This window comes from Thermobia domestica, chromosome 9 (genome assembly GCF_964235325.1).
Source record: "Thermobia domestica chromosome 9, izTheDome1.hap1.1, whole genome shotgun sequence".
Lineage (NCBI taxonomy): Eukaryota > Metazoa > Arthropoda > Insecta > Zygentoma > Lepismatidae > Thermobia > Thermobia domestica.
This window is the reverse complement of record NC_137462.1, coordinates 75,819,157-75,839,170: the sequence shown is the minus strand read 5'-3', so window position 1 is coordinate 75,839,170 and position 20,014 is coordinate 75,819,157. Positions and strand designations below refer to the sequence as shown.

Sequence of the window (20,014 nt, the reverse complement as noted above, 5' to 3'; positions counted from 1 at the left end):
CGATTTACGGGAAACTACATCACATATAGTACTTGATGCAGATTAAGGAGTTGACTGTTTTGTTTTCCTTTTCTTCGTTTTATATATGTTTTGAAAAATTTATTCTATTATTTATTTAGGGCCGATCATTACATTATTTAGCAGAAAGGAAAAAAATGGTTTTTGCAGCACCAAATATTCTATAGTTAAAATATGATCTCATTCGTCTTGAGACAAGGAATTTCTCTCGTCTCGTCTTGAAGAGGGACAAAAACTCGAGGCCATAAGTAAGATTTTCTTTAACCTGTTCACGGATATGACATATATATATATACATATTATGGGTCATGTAACACTGAAACAGCGTTTTAGATCTTGGACCTTTGACGAACTAGTGTTCGCTACAAGACTCATAAATTTTCTAGACTCATATATAATTTACAAGACTCATATATATAAAACTACAAATTGATAAAGTAATTATACGAATACAATGAATAGCACTTACAAACGTTTAAAGATACGGAATTCGCAACACAATATACTGTAATAATAAACATGGCTTAAATAGTGTTATATAACCCCTTTGTTGACCTCTTTTGACTTGGAAGTTTTCTGATAACTTCTAGATGATTTTTTTAAAATTATGGCATGAATTTTGTATATAACTTTACAAAAGCAGATGAGAAAAAAAAAAAACGAGATAAGAAAGAACTATTTGAGAATCGAAACGAGACGAGACTTCTATAAAATTTACTGAATGAGACGAGAAAACTTATTTCTGATCTCGTCGGAAACACCATTCAGTTGAGTTTATGAAGTGCAGAAGTTTTAAATATTACCATGTACTATGTAACATTACAATAATCGATATTAAGTTTTACGTACTTTATATTCTTCAATTGGTATTTCCTTTCTCTCTATTAGGTTCACTTAGAAGTCCCTGACGTTTCAGTTGATGTATACCGACTGCCATTTGGAGTTAGAACTGTTCAGTGGAGTTCTAATAGTCTCCTCATCAATGGCGAACCGTTTTATTTCCGAGGATTTGGACGACACGAAGATTCTAACGTATGTATCTTACCAGACTAAGATTATAGAAGTTGAAATACATATAGTTTTTATAAACACAATGATCACAAGGGCTAATATAGAATCATTCTAGGTAAACGATTTTAAATTTCATATTTACATAGAGTGCAAAATGACATAGAAAATTCCTTTAGTGCAATTTCACATGCTTTTTGTAAGCGTATCGGACAGAAAGTAATCATGTCTGTAGAATATTTGTCATTTTTACCGTTAAAGATGGTGTTCCAATGATAGCACATGACTGAAATATCCATCACTAGTCACGCATAAGCATTGTAATTAATCGGAATGAGTATGTCAATTGTTTGTAGTCGAGATGTGTCAAATTGAAGATATAATAGAGTAGCAGAAAGGAGTATTGTGAGTGGGAGTAGATAGATACACAGTAAACGAACTTCTGTAATTTTGTTGAAGTTTCAGAGCAAACTGCCCAATGTGGCTACAAGAAATAATGTAACAGGTGCGTGAATGCGGCGCCAAGTTTCACCTATACTACTACTTAAAAAAAAACGACAAAAGTTGCTGCAGTTTGTGAATATTCAGGTCTATCCCAACCGACTTCGGAAAGAACATTTCAAAGATGATTTCATGCAATTGACACCAGTAGCAGATCACAGTGAAAAAACAATTTTCAATATCTAAGCCATTGAGTGCACTGAAGCATTGTAGCCACACTGAAGCATCCTGTGTGTTCCAAACTGTAGAAAACTCTATGATTGTGTGTGCATGTTTCTCGTACCAGGACATTGGCCCACTAATACATGTGGATGTGAACATGGATCAGAAAGTTTATTTGAACATTCTCAGTGACCATTCCCCATTCCCGTTCCTCTTGAGATCGAATATTCATCTCATGATATATATAGTGTAGACAGTGTTATTTTCCAAGATACTAACTACAATATTCACGGAGCTCAAAGAATTTGCACTTGGTTTGAGAAACATTCAGGAATTCTGTCTCGTTTAATCTGACTTGCATTAAGTCCTTACCTTTAAGTAGAACTTGAAAACTGTGAGAGACAGCAGCGATATAAAACACAGAAAAGAGCATCCCTGTACTTTACGGAATTACGGGATTTTCTGGTGGAGTGAGTGGCCTCACATCATCTACAACACTTCATGGAGTCACTTGCAAATAGAATCCGGAGTGCATTCAGGTCAAAGATAGCGTTACCCAATATTTAGTAAGTCTAACTGGGAGTAACTACTTTTTGTTCGGTGTGCATGTTAAGAATGTGTTTCGTATTGCATTATTTAACATATGATTCAGATCTTGTGACCAGCAGTAAAGAACTCCGAGGTAGGTTTCCATTTGAGACAGACAATTTTCTGTTTTGACAGCATTTTCAGGCAAGTAAGGCGTTACTTGTATTAAACTGTTGCAGTCAATAATACAGTGTATGTGGCCATAGCACATCATTTAACTAAAACTTATCTACTCTTCCATAGCCTTTTGTGAACAGTTAAACTAGAAAACTCATATTTTTATATACATGGAATTGAAAAATAATGTATTTTTCAATACAGCTTCATTAATCGCTACTGTAATTTGAATAATTGCTAATTTGAAAACAAGTTTTATAAGGAGATCAATTATCATTTGTTTGCAGATTCGTGGTAAAGGCTTGGACCTTCCTCTTGTGGTGAAAGACTACAACCTAATTAAATGGACGGGGGCTAACTCTTACCGTACTTCTCATTATCCTTACGCTGAAGAAATTCTCGATTTTGCCGATGAACAAGGAATTGTTATTATTGATGAATGTCCCGCAGTCAACGCAGAGTAAGCACTATTTTCGTAATTAATTAAATTGTCTTTCCATATAATGCAAATTCTTTGTAATTTGTTTATTTCGATGACAGTGAAGTTAGACCAAAAAGGGAATTTATACATGTGGTGTGACCTGTGACTTCTGCTACTAAAATAATAAAATTATAGCTATTTTAAAGTGTCAAGCTAGAACCAGCATTGTTCGAAAAAAGAAAAGGAACATTTGTACATAACTAACTAACTAAGTCTATGGCCTATGAAACCCGCAGGTTCAGTGCCGCGTTCACAAAATCTCTCCACTGACTTCTATCCTTAGCTAATTGCATCCATTTTCTACTTTGTATTCCTATCTCTGCGAGATCCATCTTAATATTATCCTCCCATCTGCGCCTAGGTCTTCCTAATGGTCGTTTTCCTATGGGTCTTCCAGTCAAGACTTTGAAAGCGTTTCTACTTTCTTCCATTCTAGCTACATGACCTGCCCACCTAAGCCTCCTAGACTTGACGACCCTAACAATGTTGGGTAAATCGTATAAACTATGTAGTTCCTCGTTATGAAGCTTCCGCCATTCCCCATTCTTGTTCCTCTTGGGTCCGAATATTCTTCTCAGGATCCTGTTCTCAAATACTTTCAGTCTATGTTCTTCCCTCAGAGAACATTTGTACATATTATTGGTTTTAATCCGTTTTCATTTCGCACTGGATTGTGCAGATATTTCGTGTGTACTAAATTTTCCATGTAACAAACATCTATCTTTACCATTTACATGTGCTCTTTTATGTTAGTAGTTTGTTAAGAATCCCACAATATGACATAGTTAATTTCTCTCGAGAAAAAAAAAATCAGAGTGGGTTGTGTATTCACTGTTGAGCTTTATTCGGCATCATATACGAAAGTAATGACTATTTGGTTTATATCTTATAAATAAATATTTGATTGACAATCCCAAAATATGATAAATTCCATTTCTTTTTTAAAAGTTTATGAAAGACAGTTTACTAATGAGTTTCATTTGGATCATATTTTGAAACATGTTGTAACGATTTTGTTTAGCTATATTTCATTTCTTTATTAACACTGTAGTTTTGTCTGAGCCTATGATTCAATTTTTAAAATGGGAATAAATACCTAAGTGTGGTGGTCCGACCATCTTATTTATAATTACAACTCTGTTTTACGTTCCAGCAACTTTGATGATGTGTTACTGGAGAACCATAAGAGTGTGATGCGAGAGTTAGTAAGAAGAGACAAAAATAGAGCAAGCGTCATTATGTGGTCAGTGAGCAACGAACCAAGAACACAGAAAAAGGAAGCTGGGCCTTACTTTGCGTAAGTACAAATATACTCACTTTCTACAAGTCTAGAATTTTTAAAATGAAGATTTGGCAATTGCACTGACAGTGTTGTCGATAAAGCATACACATATAGTGAAATGAAACGGGAGATCTTCGAGAAGATTCATGGAGACGATTTGTTCATCATAAAAACCACTTGAAGCGACCTGGAATCAAACCAGAGTCTCTATGCACCAGAGGTGACCGGTTTACCCTTAAGCCACCTACTTATATCAGCTCCTCCACGGAATGCAATCCAGGGATCAACTGACGTTAGTTGTCAGTTGGACTGGAACTATGGAACGTAGTCTATACACATTACCTTTGCTTCAGTTTAATTATTTTTGTTTGTGTAAAAATGTTGTAAATCTGTCTCCAGGACAATCGTAGTCCTAAGTATATTCAAACATTGTAACTAAATATCAATGATTCAGATGTTGAGTAACGAGTAAGTGTAAATTCTTCTTTTGCAAAATGTAACTTGCCAAAATATTAAAAGGAGAAATTAGAATTTACTGTAGGCCATGTTGGAATGGCATGTTGAAACATGTTTTTCAGGTTGTTCTTTTTCGGAACGGTAGCTTTTGGATTTATTACGTTATTTTCTGTACTGGTAGCTTTTTCCTTTTCCTTTTTTTTTCCTTTCCTTTTGTTATGTGAATATAGACTAGACCAATTTTTTTTTACTTTTTTAAAAATGTATTTTGTTTATAATAAACATTTGTTCTTGTTATTAACATTATTAGGGTTGTCAATGCTACGAATTTTCCAAGAACAACTGAAAGCTTTTTTTGAATGAAGTTAATTAACCCCTTCAGTGCGTAATTTTCAGATGCGAACCGCTGTAAAAAGTGTAGTTTTTTTGAGAACTTTGGATGTTGATTCTAAATCTGTTTCAAAATCACTTACATCAAAATCAGTAATTGATAACTCTTCCTCGATGTCAGCATCGTTGAAATATCGTTTTGAAGCCATTACTATACTGTCTGCTCTCAAACAAAACAAAGAATGAAAACTATATTTGACGAAGCCCAAACTCTATTTTAATTTCTTTCTTTTTTCGTCTTCTTCTTTTAATTAAGCAACAATTGAAACCAGCTGAGCGCAAACTCGTTAAATATTGTCGGGATAACATTACTCATACTATGGGCAAGTATATTCGCCATACGCAATACAAAATAGCCAAAGCAAAATGAAAGCGTATATATACGCCACCCACACTGAAGGAGTTAAATTAAAAACAAGAGAGAGAGATTGTTACTTTCTGGATGTTATTTTCGCACAGTTCCGACGAAATCTCTCACTACTTTTTCTCAGGGGTAAAAGTGGAGGGGAACGCCGGGGAACGTTGTCCCCTCACCTCCAAAATATATGTACGCCGTTCCTCACTTCATTAAAAAATACAATGGGCAAAGATAGGCAGGGGACCGCATGACGTCATGCCGTTACCTACCGCCCCCCTACCTTTTTAGATCCACCTTTACCCCTGCTTTTTCTTAATTATTTCCCCGGAGGTGAGGTCCGTGGTTGAAAGTTAAGGCTTGTATTTACTTAATTCTTCCTTCAGGTACGAAGTTTTGCTCCATGGGGTTGTCATCCCGAGAGAGGGAGTTTAACCCTTTCGGACCCATGTGGTCAAAATGGTTGTTGAGCTGATTTCGAGTTTTACGTCCCGTTCAGCAGCGAGGCTATATGAGACGTGGACCTAGTGATTAACGTGGAATCCGAACTACATGAGTGGTCAAAATGGCACACACGAGTGTGTCACTTTTTTATCCGCTCCTGTGTGGACACTAATTAAGATATCGATATATTTTTTGGCCAAATATGGTTGGACCATAGTTTACCATATTAGTTTCTTTTTCTTCTGGGTGTCGAATTTCCTTCTTAAATTTCAGCCCAAAGTAAAAATTTCGAAAATTTTCGAATACTTTTTTTCTTTTTCCCCATGTAACTTCCTTTGTTATAGAGAGATCTCCTCAAGAATTATCAGATTGATACCTTCGATAGATACCTAATTGTTCACATCAATTGGACCAGCGTGCGCGCAGTGTTTCCAACTAGGGAAATTAAAATTTCACTAAATTTAAGCAAAAAATTCGAAATTTTCGAAATTTTTGTTTATAAATTCGTACCTATACGTTCGGGCGCAAGTCAACTTATGCCAGTCGAACATTGGTCCTTACTGAACAAAGGCGGGTACTAACTAACTAACTAACTAACTAACTCTATGGCCTATGGAACCCGGAGGTTTAGTGCCGCGTTCACAAAAGCTCTCCACTGACTTCTATCCTTAGCTAATTGCATCCAGTTTCTACTTTGTATTCCTATCTCTGCGAGATCCATCTTAATATTATCCTCCCATCTGCGCCTAGGTCTTCCTAATGGTCGTTTTCCTATGGGTCTACCAGTCAAGACTTTGAAAGCGTTTCTACTTTCTTCCATTCTAGCTACATGACCTGCCCACCTAAGCCTCCTAGACTTGACGACCCTAACAATGTTGGGCAAACCGTATAAACTATGTAGTTCCTCGTTATGAAGCTTCCGCCATTCCCCATTCTCGTTCCTCTTGTGTCCGAATATTCTTCTCAGGATCCTGTTCTCAAATACTTTCAGTCTATGTTCTTCTCTCAGAGTAAACGACCATGTTTCGCAACCATACAGAACCACAGGCATGATTATCGTTTTATATATTTTAAGCTTCAAATTCCTCGGCAGAATTCGCGATGACAAGAGATTTTGAACCGAATAGTAACACGAATTCCCTGCTTTAAGTCGACATTTAATTTCTTCGTGAATATGATTTTCGTCTGTTGATATTGATCCTAAATATTTGAAAGTATCCACTTTATCAAAAGTATTATTTAATATTTTAACGCCTCCACAATTTGCAGTATTACGGTCCCGACGCACTTCCATGTATTTAGTTTTCTCTGCATTTACTTCTAAACCCATGTCCCTGCAAGCGTTTAATAAGATCTCTGCATTTATTTCTACTGTTCTCCTATCATCCCCTATTAAATTTACAAAGGCGGGTACAGATTGTTAAAATGGGGTAATTAGGGGTCGCACGAAAAATTCGTATTTACGTTCTAACTGTTCATTTTTCTAGTTTTTCCCTACTTTTCTGTTTACCGTAATCTACTTTTTGTAAATAAAAGCTTTGTTTCTTAAATATCGCCATGATACTTGTAGGATATATTAGTGGTATACCAATGTTTATATTAAAATAGTTTATGTCAGTCTGGTAAGAGAGTTTCCAGATAAAAAGATTACTTCCCGATTTTAGGGGGAAATTAAAAAAAAAATGTCTATTATTTCTCTCTTGTTGGCTACATTCTAACAAACTCACCACTGTCTGAAAGCCTTATTCTTAGTCTACACAACGCACCATAAAAAATGAGTATAATAATTAGGGGAGGCACAGTTGAGGTTTATAATAAACCATGTTCTGTAAATGGTAAGAAAATGGTGAATTTCTGAGGTAGAATGAGATTTTTTAAATTCCATACTTATTTTGTTAGATATCGTCATGATACTTGTAGGATATATTAGTGCGGTAACAAGGTTTATTTTCAGATAGTTTGCTTCTATCTGATGACCATGTTTGAAGACAAAAAACATAATTTCCCGATTTAAGGTGAAAAATTCGGAAAATTTCCCATTTCTCCTCTATTATTTCCCTGGCTACATTCCAACAAACGTACCACTATCTGAAAGCCTCGTCCTTCATTTACAGAACGAACCATAAAAATTTTCAATAGGATAGTTATGAAAGCTGTAGCCCAGGCATATCTGTTGATTTTTGCTTCTGAGGCGTAAAAAGTGTGAAAGTTTCATGTGTGATGACATACAATTTTTTCTTTCTCTCTTTGTATGACAGCCAACTACTTCAAGTTTTCACTATACCTTGTCAAACACACCCAAAAAATGTTTAGGTGACTTGGACCCATGTGGCAACAGTGGTACCAACTACAAAAAATCTTGAAATTTGGTTAGGGAATTTTTTGTAAGTATTCACCCCTACATTTCCATAAATAATTTCCCTCCCGTTGGCACACTGCAATGTAACTTACACCAAGAAATAGCCACATCCCTCTTCCAAAAAACACGACCTTAACCATATCAATCGAGTAAATAGTTTTTGAGCAATAAATCACTAACTGAAAATGTAGGAAAACGCCGGAAATGACCTGAGTCCAAAAGATTAGGAGATTTTCGTTAAAAATTCGGACTTAATGAGAAACGGAAGTTTATTACTTTCGTTACTATGAAAAATGTATGTGTAATGTTTACTTTCGAGCGACTACAAAGAGAATAACGTGTGATATTCGTGGAAAAAAATTAAATTCGATATTTCACCGGATTTTCACACAGAAATAGCAACTTCACATTAACTTTTAAAAGTGGCAAAAGTCAGACCGCACCTCCCCTCCTCCGAATGAAATTTCTGGGTACGATCTATCTGTCAATTATTATTAACAACAATATACGTACTTTTTAGTCCCAGAATTTCATTATTTTCCTTGAATTTTGGACATAATGTAGACAATATTTACAAATATATGTTTAAAATCCCAATAAACGTAGCAAAAGAGATCGTCAATCTTAAATATAGAAACGAGAAAAAATCAAATGAAATCTTAACAAATTGGCTAAAATATAGACGCAGAAAGCAATGGTACAGAAAGTATGCAAAAGTAACTGGCATGGTTTGAAGTGTAACAGACAGACGAAAGCACCAAGTGAGAACGGTTAAGGGGCCTTTGTGCTCAGGTCAATGGCAACCATAAAAAAAAAAAAAAGTTTAAGTGCATCAGATACGGCCATTGTTGGGTTTTCTTCTTATCTGCAAGTATATCTTCAAATGTGACTGTTCAATTCGATTCCATTCGACTCATTATGAATCCACCTGAGTTAGATGCATAGATGTGTATATAAAATTTATCGAAGAAACATTTTCTAGACTAAGTGTACTCTTGAAACGTTACTTTGTAGTACTTATTTCTACATATATAACGAAAACCAATAATAGTTCACGGCCAGCAGTCACTTGTTGCGTTGCTTCCTACTTGACACTACGAGATATCGCAAGCGTGCAAGAAATTTGCGGAATAGTAGAAAGCTTTAGATACTAACTTTCAATAAATATGAAAAAAAAGTGTTAAATATAAATTATTCTAATTGATTAGGGTATTAGGATATAAGACTTGTAAAATAGATATGCTTTCTATTTCTGTTTGCAGTGCTGTCATCAACGAGACAAGATTATTGGACTCTACGCGTCCGGTAACTTTTGTAACTGCACAAAGCTACTCTAACGATCAGGCAGTAAGTAGAAACTTTTCACTTTATTGCTTATTCACTAACTTTGGTAGAACATACTTCACATATGGGGAGGATCAAAGAATTACAAAGATGTAACCGTTGACTTAGCATTTACAAATCATTGTGTCACTTGCAAAAGAAATACTCAGGTGGAGAAACTATCGATTTAATTTAGTTACTATTGGCCTAAATATATATTAAATGCATTATATAATTTCATAACCGCAACTGAAAATACTAATTACCATGGTTACCTAATTGGCATAATCTATTGTTTTTCAAACGTACCATGTAAACACAGAATGGTACAAGTATCGAATAAACACTCCACTTAATTGCATTTGAAACCGTAATTTGAAATTACTGTTTCAAAGATTAAAACGATTTAAAAAAACTAAATTTACATATTACGCAAAATCGTAATGTATGCCTACTAAGTTTTTATTCTTAAGTTTAAGACTCCACCATGCAGTTATGCTATGAGATATCTATGATTAATATAGAGCGGAACATATGCGAGAGGTATCGTATTCTCAGCAATAATCAAGTTTTTCTTGAAAATCTAGACGTCGATAATTCTTACGTCAATATTCATGAACATTCTGTTTATGCTGAAATGAAAGAACAGAGTTTTGGGGTAATTATTTTAATGCGTGTAAGTTTATGTTTTTTCCTGTCAGATTGAAACTTCCTAGTAGCGAATCATGATTAGGAATTGACAACTATGAAACGAGTACATACCTTAGACTTATGTAAAAGTAAGGATTCTGGATGATGCAAATCAAGTAGATCAAAAGTCTGATCCCAGCTTAGGTAATGTTCTCTTTTTACTGAGCTTTGCATCCTAACTGCCACTAGTTAGAACAGGCATGTCATTTTATTTCTCGCCTAGTGCTAAGGTCATGCACTTACTGTACTCTCGATGAAGTAGGAGGTACATGTAGCTATAGGAATATATTTCTCTCATCATGTTTGTCAATCCATAAACTCACACGATGACTTGTGTAAGGTAGATGACTTTAGTTGGGATAATAAATACAGTTGGAATAGTTGGATAGGTAATTCGAAACAAATAGGCCTACATAGCAGTTTTTACAGATAAATAATCCATAAGGTAATAATAATTTAGTTTCGAAATATCCAGTTTCATTTCACTGTCCTTTGTAAGTCATTTTGAAGAATAATGAACTAAAAGTACAATCACGGACAAAAGTTTAATAAATTAATTTAACATAATCCATTCTCGTACATAACCCTGAAACACACATCTAATTTTTGTAAAGGAGAAGACCTTATTTTGAATTTCATTTCTCTAATCATAAGAGACTCCGAGATTTGGTCATCCTTTTATAGTTGTAATTACCACCTCTTTTCTTCCCTTCTAGGTCAAATATGAAAAATGGACGCTGAAAAAAAAGTTTTTAATTATTTTAAATGAGAAGTCCATATAACAAATTGCATTTGTCCAGATAACATTGCTTTTTTCTTGTTCTAACCTTCAGAAATTCCGAGATATGGACATAATTTTCACCCCTATTTTCCTCCTCCATCGTCGAATTTCCAGAAATCCTTCCTCTTGGTACCTTACATCACAAATCTTGAGCTTAATTGGTTTAATTGGTCGTTGGTCAGTCAGTCATCACTCACTCACGAGTTTTTCTTTCATATACCGTATATAGAGATATGCAGGGTGTTAATGTACTATACCGACAAACTTTAAGAGGTGATTCCTTACATCAAAATAAGAGAAAAAGTTCATATGGACCTGTGGCGAAAAGCGTATAGTTTCAGAGATAGGGCTGTCCAAAATCTCGAAAAAGCCAAATTTCAAGAGGCCCTATTTCGAATTCGAGAGACTGTGGATGGTGGTCCTTACCAGCGTAAAGGGAGTCACGCATACGCAATCCAAAAATGCATATTTCATTAATGTTCAATTGGTATACGGATTATTCCCTGCAGTGTGAAATTCCCAGACATACCATCAACTGATTTTTGAGATATGCTCTGACTTTATGATTGGTCCAAAGTAGGCAAACGATAAGCTTTGATAGCAGTGAACACGAAATCCTTTGGCGCTATGTTGGAAGTGTTAAGAATCGTTAGCAGCACGCTCTCTCGTACTCGTGAAAACGCATAGTGCAATGTTATTTATTTATTTATTTTTTTTGACGCTTATAAGTGCAGAAAATGTGAAATATACCGTGACAAGATACATACACGTTATTCCTAACACCAAGAAAGATGGAGCTGCCGGTTCCTAACACTTCCGCCTTACCTCCGAAACATGGGATATCTATTGTTGTCAAGGTTTACCTAATGCCTACTTTGGACCCTTCTTGAAATCAGTGTATATCTGAAAACTCTATTGAAAACATATCTGAGAATTACACCTTGTAGGGAATACCTTCTACACCTATTGACAATTGATGAAATATGCACTTTTGAATTGTGTATGCCTGACTTCCTTTACGCTGATAAGAACGACCATCCACAATTTCTGGTATTCGAAATAGAGCCTATTGATATTTAGCTTTTTCGCGATTTTGGACAGCAATAACTCTGAAACTATGCACTTTCCGCCATAGGTCCATGTGAACTTTTTCTCTTATTTTGATGTGAGGAATAACCTCTCACAGTTTGTCGATATAGTTCATTAACACCCTGTATATATCAGGAGACTGTTGAGCATTTTCTTGAGAAATCTCAATCGCTCTACCTTGCTAGGCACTGTTGGACAACCAAAGGGCTGCAATCTGGAATACTACATTTAGTATGAGCCAAAAGTCAATTTTCTAGAAATTAAGAGCAGTTCATGATTGACCCATAATGAGGGCCAGCCACCAGTAAAGAAGAACGATTTCAGGGATCAGGTCGACCAGGATCACGACAGTAAGCGAGGAATCAGGTCAGAGTAGGATATTTGACTTTATACTAAGGTTCTACAAAGAAGCACCAATACAAGTCTCCAGGTCTCCCGGTTAATCTTTACCAACTCTTACCTCTGAGCTGTATCTGCACCTGTGAAAACAGCGAATTGTTTTATTTCTCGTTTTACTCTAGCCAAACCTCAATATCGTAACTCATTGTGATAGGTCATATTAATTTAGATGATTATCTTAAACAGGTTGTCTGGTATATGCATCCAAGAACTCATAGCTCTACAGAAAGATAGTATAAGGTAAAGTATATTTCAAAGCCATGAAACTCAGAACACCAACACATAATCATGAATATTAATATTACTGAGATTACTTTTTACGATAAATATTAGTTATGTAATCATTGGTTGCTGCATTGGTTATCTTCCATTAGTTGTTCCACATCGAGATAACGATTAAGATATGTATTAAATCTCTGCTGTGACTTCGTAACTGTGAAGATGATATGTTGCTTTCCTAAGGTTTCAATTTTTTTCAGTAAGAACATTATTCGATAATTAGAATAGATGTATGATGTTTCCACATAAAGCTATTTTTAAGTGTATCAAATTAATAGAAATTATGGAGTTTATTAAGGTGAAAAGTTTTGAAAAGTTCAAACGAATTTCTATCATTTGGCTTGATCGTCATTTATGTGTTTGTTCATCTCTCTTGTATACAATAACTCTCGTTATGTTGTACGATTTTAATGAAATTCATTATTTATCATTCTCTAACCTTCGAAATATGCTTATTTTTGGTTGCAATCCACGGTGAATAAAAAAGTAAAATTTATCAAATTTACCCAATGTTGCAAGTTGTAACATACACATTCAAAGCAATTTTACAGTATAATTTAAAATTATTATTTGATCAAGATTATTTGGTTTCGACAAACATATCGTATAGCTTCTTTAGAACATTTTGGAGGTGGTTGTTAAAGTCAGCCAGTAATGAATGTTTAAATTTCTCTATACCCTCCATTAAAATATATATTCTATGATATGTTTTTATAATAATTACTAGCTGAACCTCCGCTCTCTACACAGCGTATCATTCACATATGAGAATGAATCTCCTTATCGTTCCTCATAACATCTGTACATGTCCCTTTACAGACACAAGTGAAAGACGTCTTCATAAAAAGATCGGCAATAGTTACCATAAAGGGGAGACTTTTCGATTATTTTTTCAATATCTCGCACCATTTGCAAAATTGAACCTACTTCCGGTTGGAGTTTCTAATTGATGTATGATCAGTGTTTTCTTTCTTCTTGCATGCAGTATACAATAAGCAAATAAATTACATACACAATTAATTATAATGTCAGTGATATATGGTGTTCATTGGGAAAAACAACTCCGAACAATAAAGATTCATCTTAGCCTGGAGAAATGGTTATTCTTCGTTTTTCATTATCATTTGTCCCCTGTATACAACTATGCTGTGTTGGAACGTATAATTAATAGGATATGATGCTTTACTTTTCAAAATTTTAACACTTCCAATGTATTCCTAAAAGTGTAATAAAGAACTAACGGCCATGCTTTTTAAATATTCAATTAGAACTGGACAATCTACACAAAATTTTTAATCGACTAGCAACATTTTAAATCGCTACGACACGTTTCTAGCACTTGTGGTTTTCGAGATCTCATTGAAAGAATTGGAGACAAGCATATAAACTTTTCTTTGCAGACAAACATATAAATCTAGCATTTTAATATATACATGTTCAATTTTGACGCAATACGGAGTATATTTTCACTGAGGTTTCCCAGTGATCTGTTCTTCTTGGAGTTAAAATCAATGACGAATAAAGAGGTGGATAAATCTTCTTTGACTGTCGAGATTGCGCAATTACTTTCTTAAAAGTTATTCGATTTTGATAAGATATTATGTAGATTTTCTTTCAGATTTTCTCACAATCTCAGTGCTTGAGATTAAAATCAATAAAGAATGATCGGAGTGAATGTTGTTCCGTAATATGGTGTGGATAAGCACCCCGTCTCAAGAACATCATAATAACTTTCGTAAAAAAAAGATCTTTTTTGACTAAATAGAATATGTTGCAAGACAACCTTCTTAAAAATCATACCACGTCGACACAATATTGTATATATGTTTATGGAAGCTTTTATAAGGAAAAGTGATTTTGGTGAATTTCGTAACGGTTGGATTAATCACTCATTTCAATTTCTTGTTAAATATCATTTTTACAGGTTCAATATGTGGACGTCATATGCTTTAATCGTTACAATGGGTGGTACAGTGACACAGGCCACCTCGACGTAATTGAGTTGCAAATGGAATATGAAGCGACACTGTGGAATGAGCAGTTTAACAAGCCAGTTATGGTAGCGGAATATGGAGCTGACGCTGTCTCAGGATTACACACCGTAAGTTCTTGTTGGTGAATCATATAAGCAATTTAGTAATTCTTTAAGGTACTTATATTTTTTCTTTTCACAAAGGTAATATTGGTGGCAATTTAACCACTAAATCGCTCCATAATCTAACAAGAAGTCGCCATCAAACCCTCACTGGAACTGGAAAGTTATGGCGATAGTGGACAGAAATTCAGTTCAAAGTTTGCTCTAAGATATGCTTTCGTCAAATTTATAAACATATAAATGCGATCAATCATATTAACTATGAATCACACAAACAGGGGGAGCTGTCTGTTGGCTATATGGTTACGTATGCGTCTTTTGTGGAGATCCATGTTCGATTCCACATGGGAGCTCTCACGTTAAGATGTAGCTCCATCTCTTATACAGGGTGTCCAATATACAATGCAACCCGGAGTTTGGGATAATAGAACTTTTGAACATGAAGTGATACACAAATAATGGTTATACCAAAATGAAGCTTTGTTCATGCGTGAATTTCTAAACTAGGAAGCAACGATTGAAGTACACTAGGAACAACACAGTGTTGCCAGATGTAACTGAAAGTGTAAATAAATATTTTTGCAAAACATGTAAATTGACTCATAACTCATACGTATGGGTGTTCTGTCGTTAATTTTCAGTTTGTTCACTTAGAGTAGCTTGGAAACTATGGAGCAGGAAAAAGAATTCTTCATGTTCACCCATAACTAATCGGATGAGGCTTCTGTAAGAGGGAACTAGGGAAATCGTAGTTTTCATGAATTAACACTCTAAATTGGCAACATTGCTGATGTTTCAGTGTATCAATAGGTGTGTCTACATTATCTGTCTACATCTGTCTACATTATGCAATTCCTGAAAATAACGAAAAAGAAAGTTTGAAATTATCATGATAAAACTTTTACTTACATGCCCCCGGCAACACTGCCATTCGTTTCTATGGGGCTACTTAAAGCAAGAGGTATACAAGAACAATTCTGGAACTATACAAGACCTGCAACGAACATTCGCAGTGCCATTGAGAATATTAACATTTCTACTCTTTGTAAAGTTGCTGCCAACATGGTGAAACGTGTGAACCAGTGTTCGAATCAAAACAGGGGACACTTCTCGCATCGCTGTAGAGCTGATAACTCGGTTCGTGCTAGTAGCAGCGGAAGATGTATTAGGAGCCGCAATCCATCAAAGACTTTCTGCACAATACCGAAATAGTATCTTGCCGCAACGAAGTGTCTACGAATGGATTCAAAAATTCAAAAATCTTTCCACAAATGTTACGCACGATGAAGACGGTGGACGGCCATCTACGGCCACTAAAGATGACAACATTGAGCGTGCACGTGACATGGTTCAGTTAGACAAATGAGTGACTATTGATGAAGTGACACAATGTCTGGAACTTAGTCATGGTTCCTGATACACCTTCCGAACACAAAAACCAGATCCTTGCTCGTTGTTCTTCTTTGGTGCAAATTTCGAATGGAGCGGCCATGATCTATCTTCAACAAAAGGAAGACAAATTGAAGAATTAGGATCAAACTGTCATAGCATGATTAGAACATCATATCAATAAAACAAACGAGGACAGGTCAGTATGAACAATGTAAAAAGAGGTATGTCAAAATCGTGGATAATTTTTGACTTAGCCTCGTACTAGTTTACAAGTTGCAAGGACATTTTAAAAGAGGTAGTCTTCCCTGTGTAAACTGTGGAAGAAGGAAACTTCTTTGGTCACATTTCCATGAAAGCAATATTAAAAACTGCTTGCTTCTTGGTAGTGTTCAATAAAAAGTTGAGCATGTGAACTGACGTGAAACTATCAGGAAGAACATTAGAGAGGAACTGAGAAAACGTTTTTAACGAATAGTGGGGATTGTGAACAAGGATAGCATAGAAACATTTAGTTTTTGAAACATATTTTATTTAGAAGTTGATTCTACTAATCATTGAAATCAACTAATAGCTTTATTTTACCTTCTTTACTAACAAAATAAAATTTTGTTAGAACGTTAAATGCAGCTAACTTAAACGAAATCTAATACATAAAAATTTGTTCTCTTCTAGGATCCTCCACATGTGTGGACAGAAGATTACCAGCTGCGAGTATTGCAAGAAACCCACAAAGCTTTTGACAGATTACGAGCTAAAGGTTTCTTTATTGGTGAAATGGTTTGGAATTTTGCAGATTTTCAAACTGCAGAAGGTATGATGATCATCAATTATTTTATTTGAATGAATTATCCCATAGTAGTTGAAATTATATTATTAATACTTTAGTATATTCGATGACGTTAAGTATAGCAGAGAATACCATTGAAGGGAACTAAAGACAAACGTAAAGCACCATATTCAGAGACGTTATTATGTGTCACGAACGTTTTACTAAGAGCTTGACTACCCCGTGGTTATAATTTCTGTATTTATAAAGATGGTCGTGATGTTATAGACAATTTATATCGAAGGAGGCCTGCCACGACTTCACCGCACAATTGTCCAAATATATTAGAAGAAAACTAAGAAAATATATATATACAGGGTGTCTCAGGAGGAAGGGGCAATAAGCAAAAAAGTTCATATGAACATATGTCCTAATCTCAACGGTTTGAGAGCTACAGGTTGTGAACCATTTTTCCTTATATTGATTATTGCTCACCCTGTAGTTATTCTACAGAGGAGGTACATAGCGGATTTGAAAGGTGATGAAATGACCTTTACAATGATATGCAATATGTGACAATGGTATCTTTGAAAGTGAAGTTATTGAGGCATATTTTGGAATCAGTGTTGCCATCCAATTTCTTTAAATAACCTTAACTTTCTCAAATTTCCGTCAATAACTTCTCTTCCAAAGACAACACTGTCACATGCTGCATACCATTGGAAAAGTCATTCCATCACTTTTCAAATCCGCTATGTCTTACCTCTGCAAAATAGTTACAGAGTGAACAATACGCAACCAAGTCAAAAATGGTTCACAACCTGTAGATCTCTAACTGTTGAGATTAGAATCTATGTTCATATGAACTTTATTGCTTAGAATCACTCATACTATTTCCCAAAATATTGCCCCTTCCTCCTGGGACACCCTGTATATATACCTGTTACTCGCTCTTCCTTCTAACGCGGGATAGTGCATTTAAGATTGCATTATTACATTATATGAGTGAAATAAATTATAGGACATGGTTTTCCAAATCTAGAAATATGTAAGACTACCATTAAATGACGTGCAAGAATCGAATATGAGGTAGTTTTGATTGCATTTCAGTTCCATGTTTTAGTATTAGATAAGAGCTTATTATTAGAACTACTGTACATACTTTTGTTTCATCATTTAAAATTAATGATTTGCTTGATTTCCTTTGAAATATTATTTCTAGCGTTATTTTATTTCATATTCTCTCCTACCTTATTTTCTCCTAATGTGTTTGTAATCAACCCTGCGGAAAAGTCGCAGATGCCCTCTTTTGACGTATGATCGGGGCTAACGGATCACGAACGCACTTCTCAATACGGAAGTTTTAATCATGTGTTAGTCAAACCCATTAACCACGACCTTAATCACATGTTAAATGCCCGTGAATACGGTCCAAAGACTTTAACACGAGTGTTTAACGTTACCGCGTGCTGATCGATATAATTATAAAAGTTGTTTCTTTTAAATCAGAGAATCTTCCGTAAAGCATTGCTTTACTTCAGTATAAAATATATTTGCACCCTGTACCTTCTAACATCTATTAAAATATAGAGATATAGATGTCTTGAACCACGGCAAAGTTTCATAGAAGATTCTCTGATTTGTTAGCATTAATTAAAAGATAATTTGATTTCCAACTTCTAGTATATTATTAAGTTCCATTGACTCAATGGTTGAATGCCTTAGATTGATCGAAAGAAAACATTTTTTTATGAATCGTATCCGTAGGTTTTTTTAAATATAAATATATATTCATTGTATATTAAATGGTTTATTAAATGGTAGTCGAATCTTTTGGTATTTATGCCAAAGGACGTGTTGAACTCACGGACAGAGTTTTCACTACCATGTACGTATGGAAAACCTAGGAAAGCAATAGAGCATTAGCAGTACAAAGCAGAATTTAGATCAATCCTCTTTTTTGGGATGCCGTTGAAGAATCCTAATACGCAAAAGTGCTGCGTTAAACAAATCATCGGGAACTACTTCAATAGTTAAATTTAATTAGAAGCAGTATTCTGTCATCCATGAGCACATTTTGTATTAATTTCTTACGGTTTCAACTCTACTATTTTATTTTCTTGTTTTGTTTTCAGATTATACAAGAGTTGTAGGCAACAGAAAGGGAATTTTTACACGAGAAAGGCAACCAAAGGCTTCAGCACATCTGATTCGTCAACGTTATCATACTTTGGCTGAATCTATAAATAATGTTAAATTGAAGTAATTTGAGAGTAACAATTGTACCCAAAAGTATCACTATTACAATATTTGTTCGTAAAATGTATTGCTATTAAAAATTTGAAATCAAAAGTGTCTCTTCTTTAATTATATTTTACAGGTTATCTTTAGTATACCTTATACGTGCAGTACAACTTGGTTGCGTTTTCGTACCCCTTTTCGTTCTTTGCTCACGAGACAAGTATTGAATCTGTTCATTTTAAAAAGGATGATATAAAAGTAATGCCTCGTCTCGGAAAATGTATCTGTTTGTATTGAAAAAGTTCTGTATCATCTCATGACATGTCTTACTTCTAGAGAGCATACAGAAAATTTAGAACGAATGATGATTAAATTCATATTGCAGTGTGTAACGCGACCTATTCTCATATATCAAGAGCACACGAATGGTACGAAAGTCGTCTTGTGGGAAGAATGCACCCTTCGGGGACATCCACAAAGTAAGAGTTTTGGCAGATTCAGAAATAGTATCTGAATTACAAACACAGTCAAATAAATATATACCAATTTCAAAAATAAAGAAATTTCAATAAATATTCTGATTGAAAGTAACCTTCCGTTAGTTTGCGAGAAACATATATACCAGCGTAAGTAAAAAATTATCTGCGATTTTGACAATATCCGCAATTATCCCAACTCTTCTGCTATTGTTCATACTGGCATGTGCCCTCGTTTATTTTATCGTTACGCTGTTGTGGTCATGCTATGGAACTTTGATCCTAATGCTTCCAAATTTTCTTCCTTTTGTTGCAGGTAGAT

The 20,014-nt window shown here is 34.9% G+C and overlaps 1 protein-coding gene across 1 annotated transcript in view; it reads left to right on the top strand.

Moving 5' to 3' along the window:
- The window catches only part of LOC145694026 (beta-glucuronidase-like), a 58,044-nt gene extending 38,776 nt beyond the window's left edge, over positions 1–19,268 (top strand). Inside the window, exons 6-12 of the mRNA XM_081770165.1 lie at positions 907–1,050; positions 2,682–2,854; positions 4,029–4,172; positions 9,424–9,508; positions 14,647–14,823; positions 16,882–17,020; positions 19,111–19,268. Of these exons, the coding sequence (XP_081626291.1) occupies positions 907–1,050; positions 2,682–2,854; positions 4,029–4,172; positions 9,424–9,508; positions 14,647–14,823; positions 16,882–17,020; positions 19,111–19,241 (993 nt within the window). The 3' untranslated portion in view covers positions 19,242–19,268. The remainder of the gene's footprint in view (positions 1–906; positions 1,051–2,681; positions 2,855–4,028; positions 4,173–9,423; positions 9,509–14,646; positions 14,824–16,881; positions 17,021–19,110) is intronic.
- Positions 19,269–20,014: the final 746 nt, after the last annotated feature.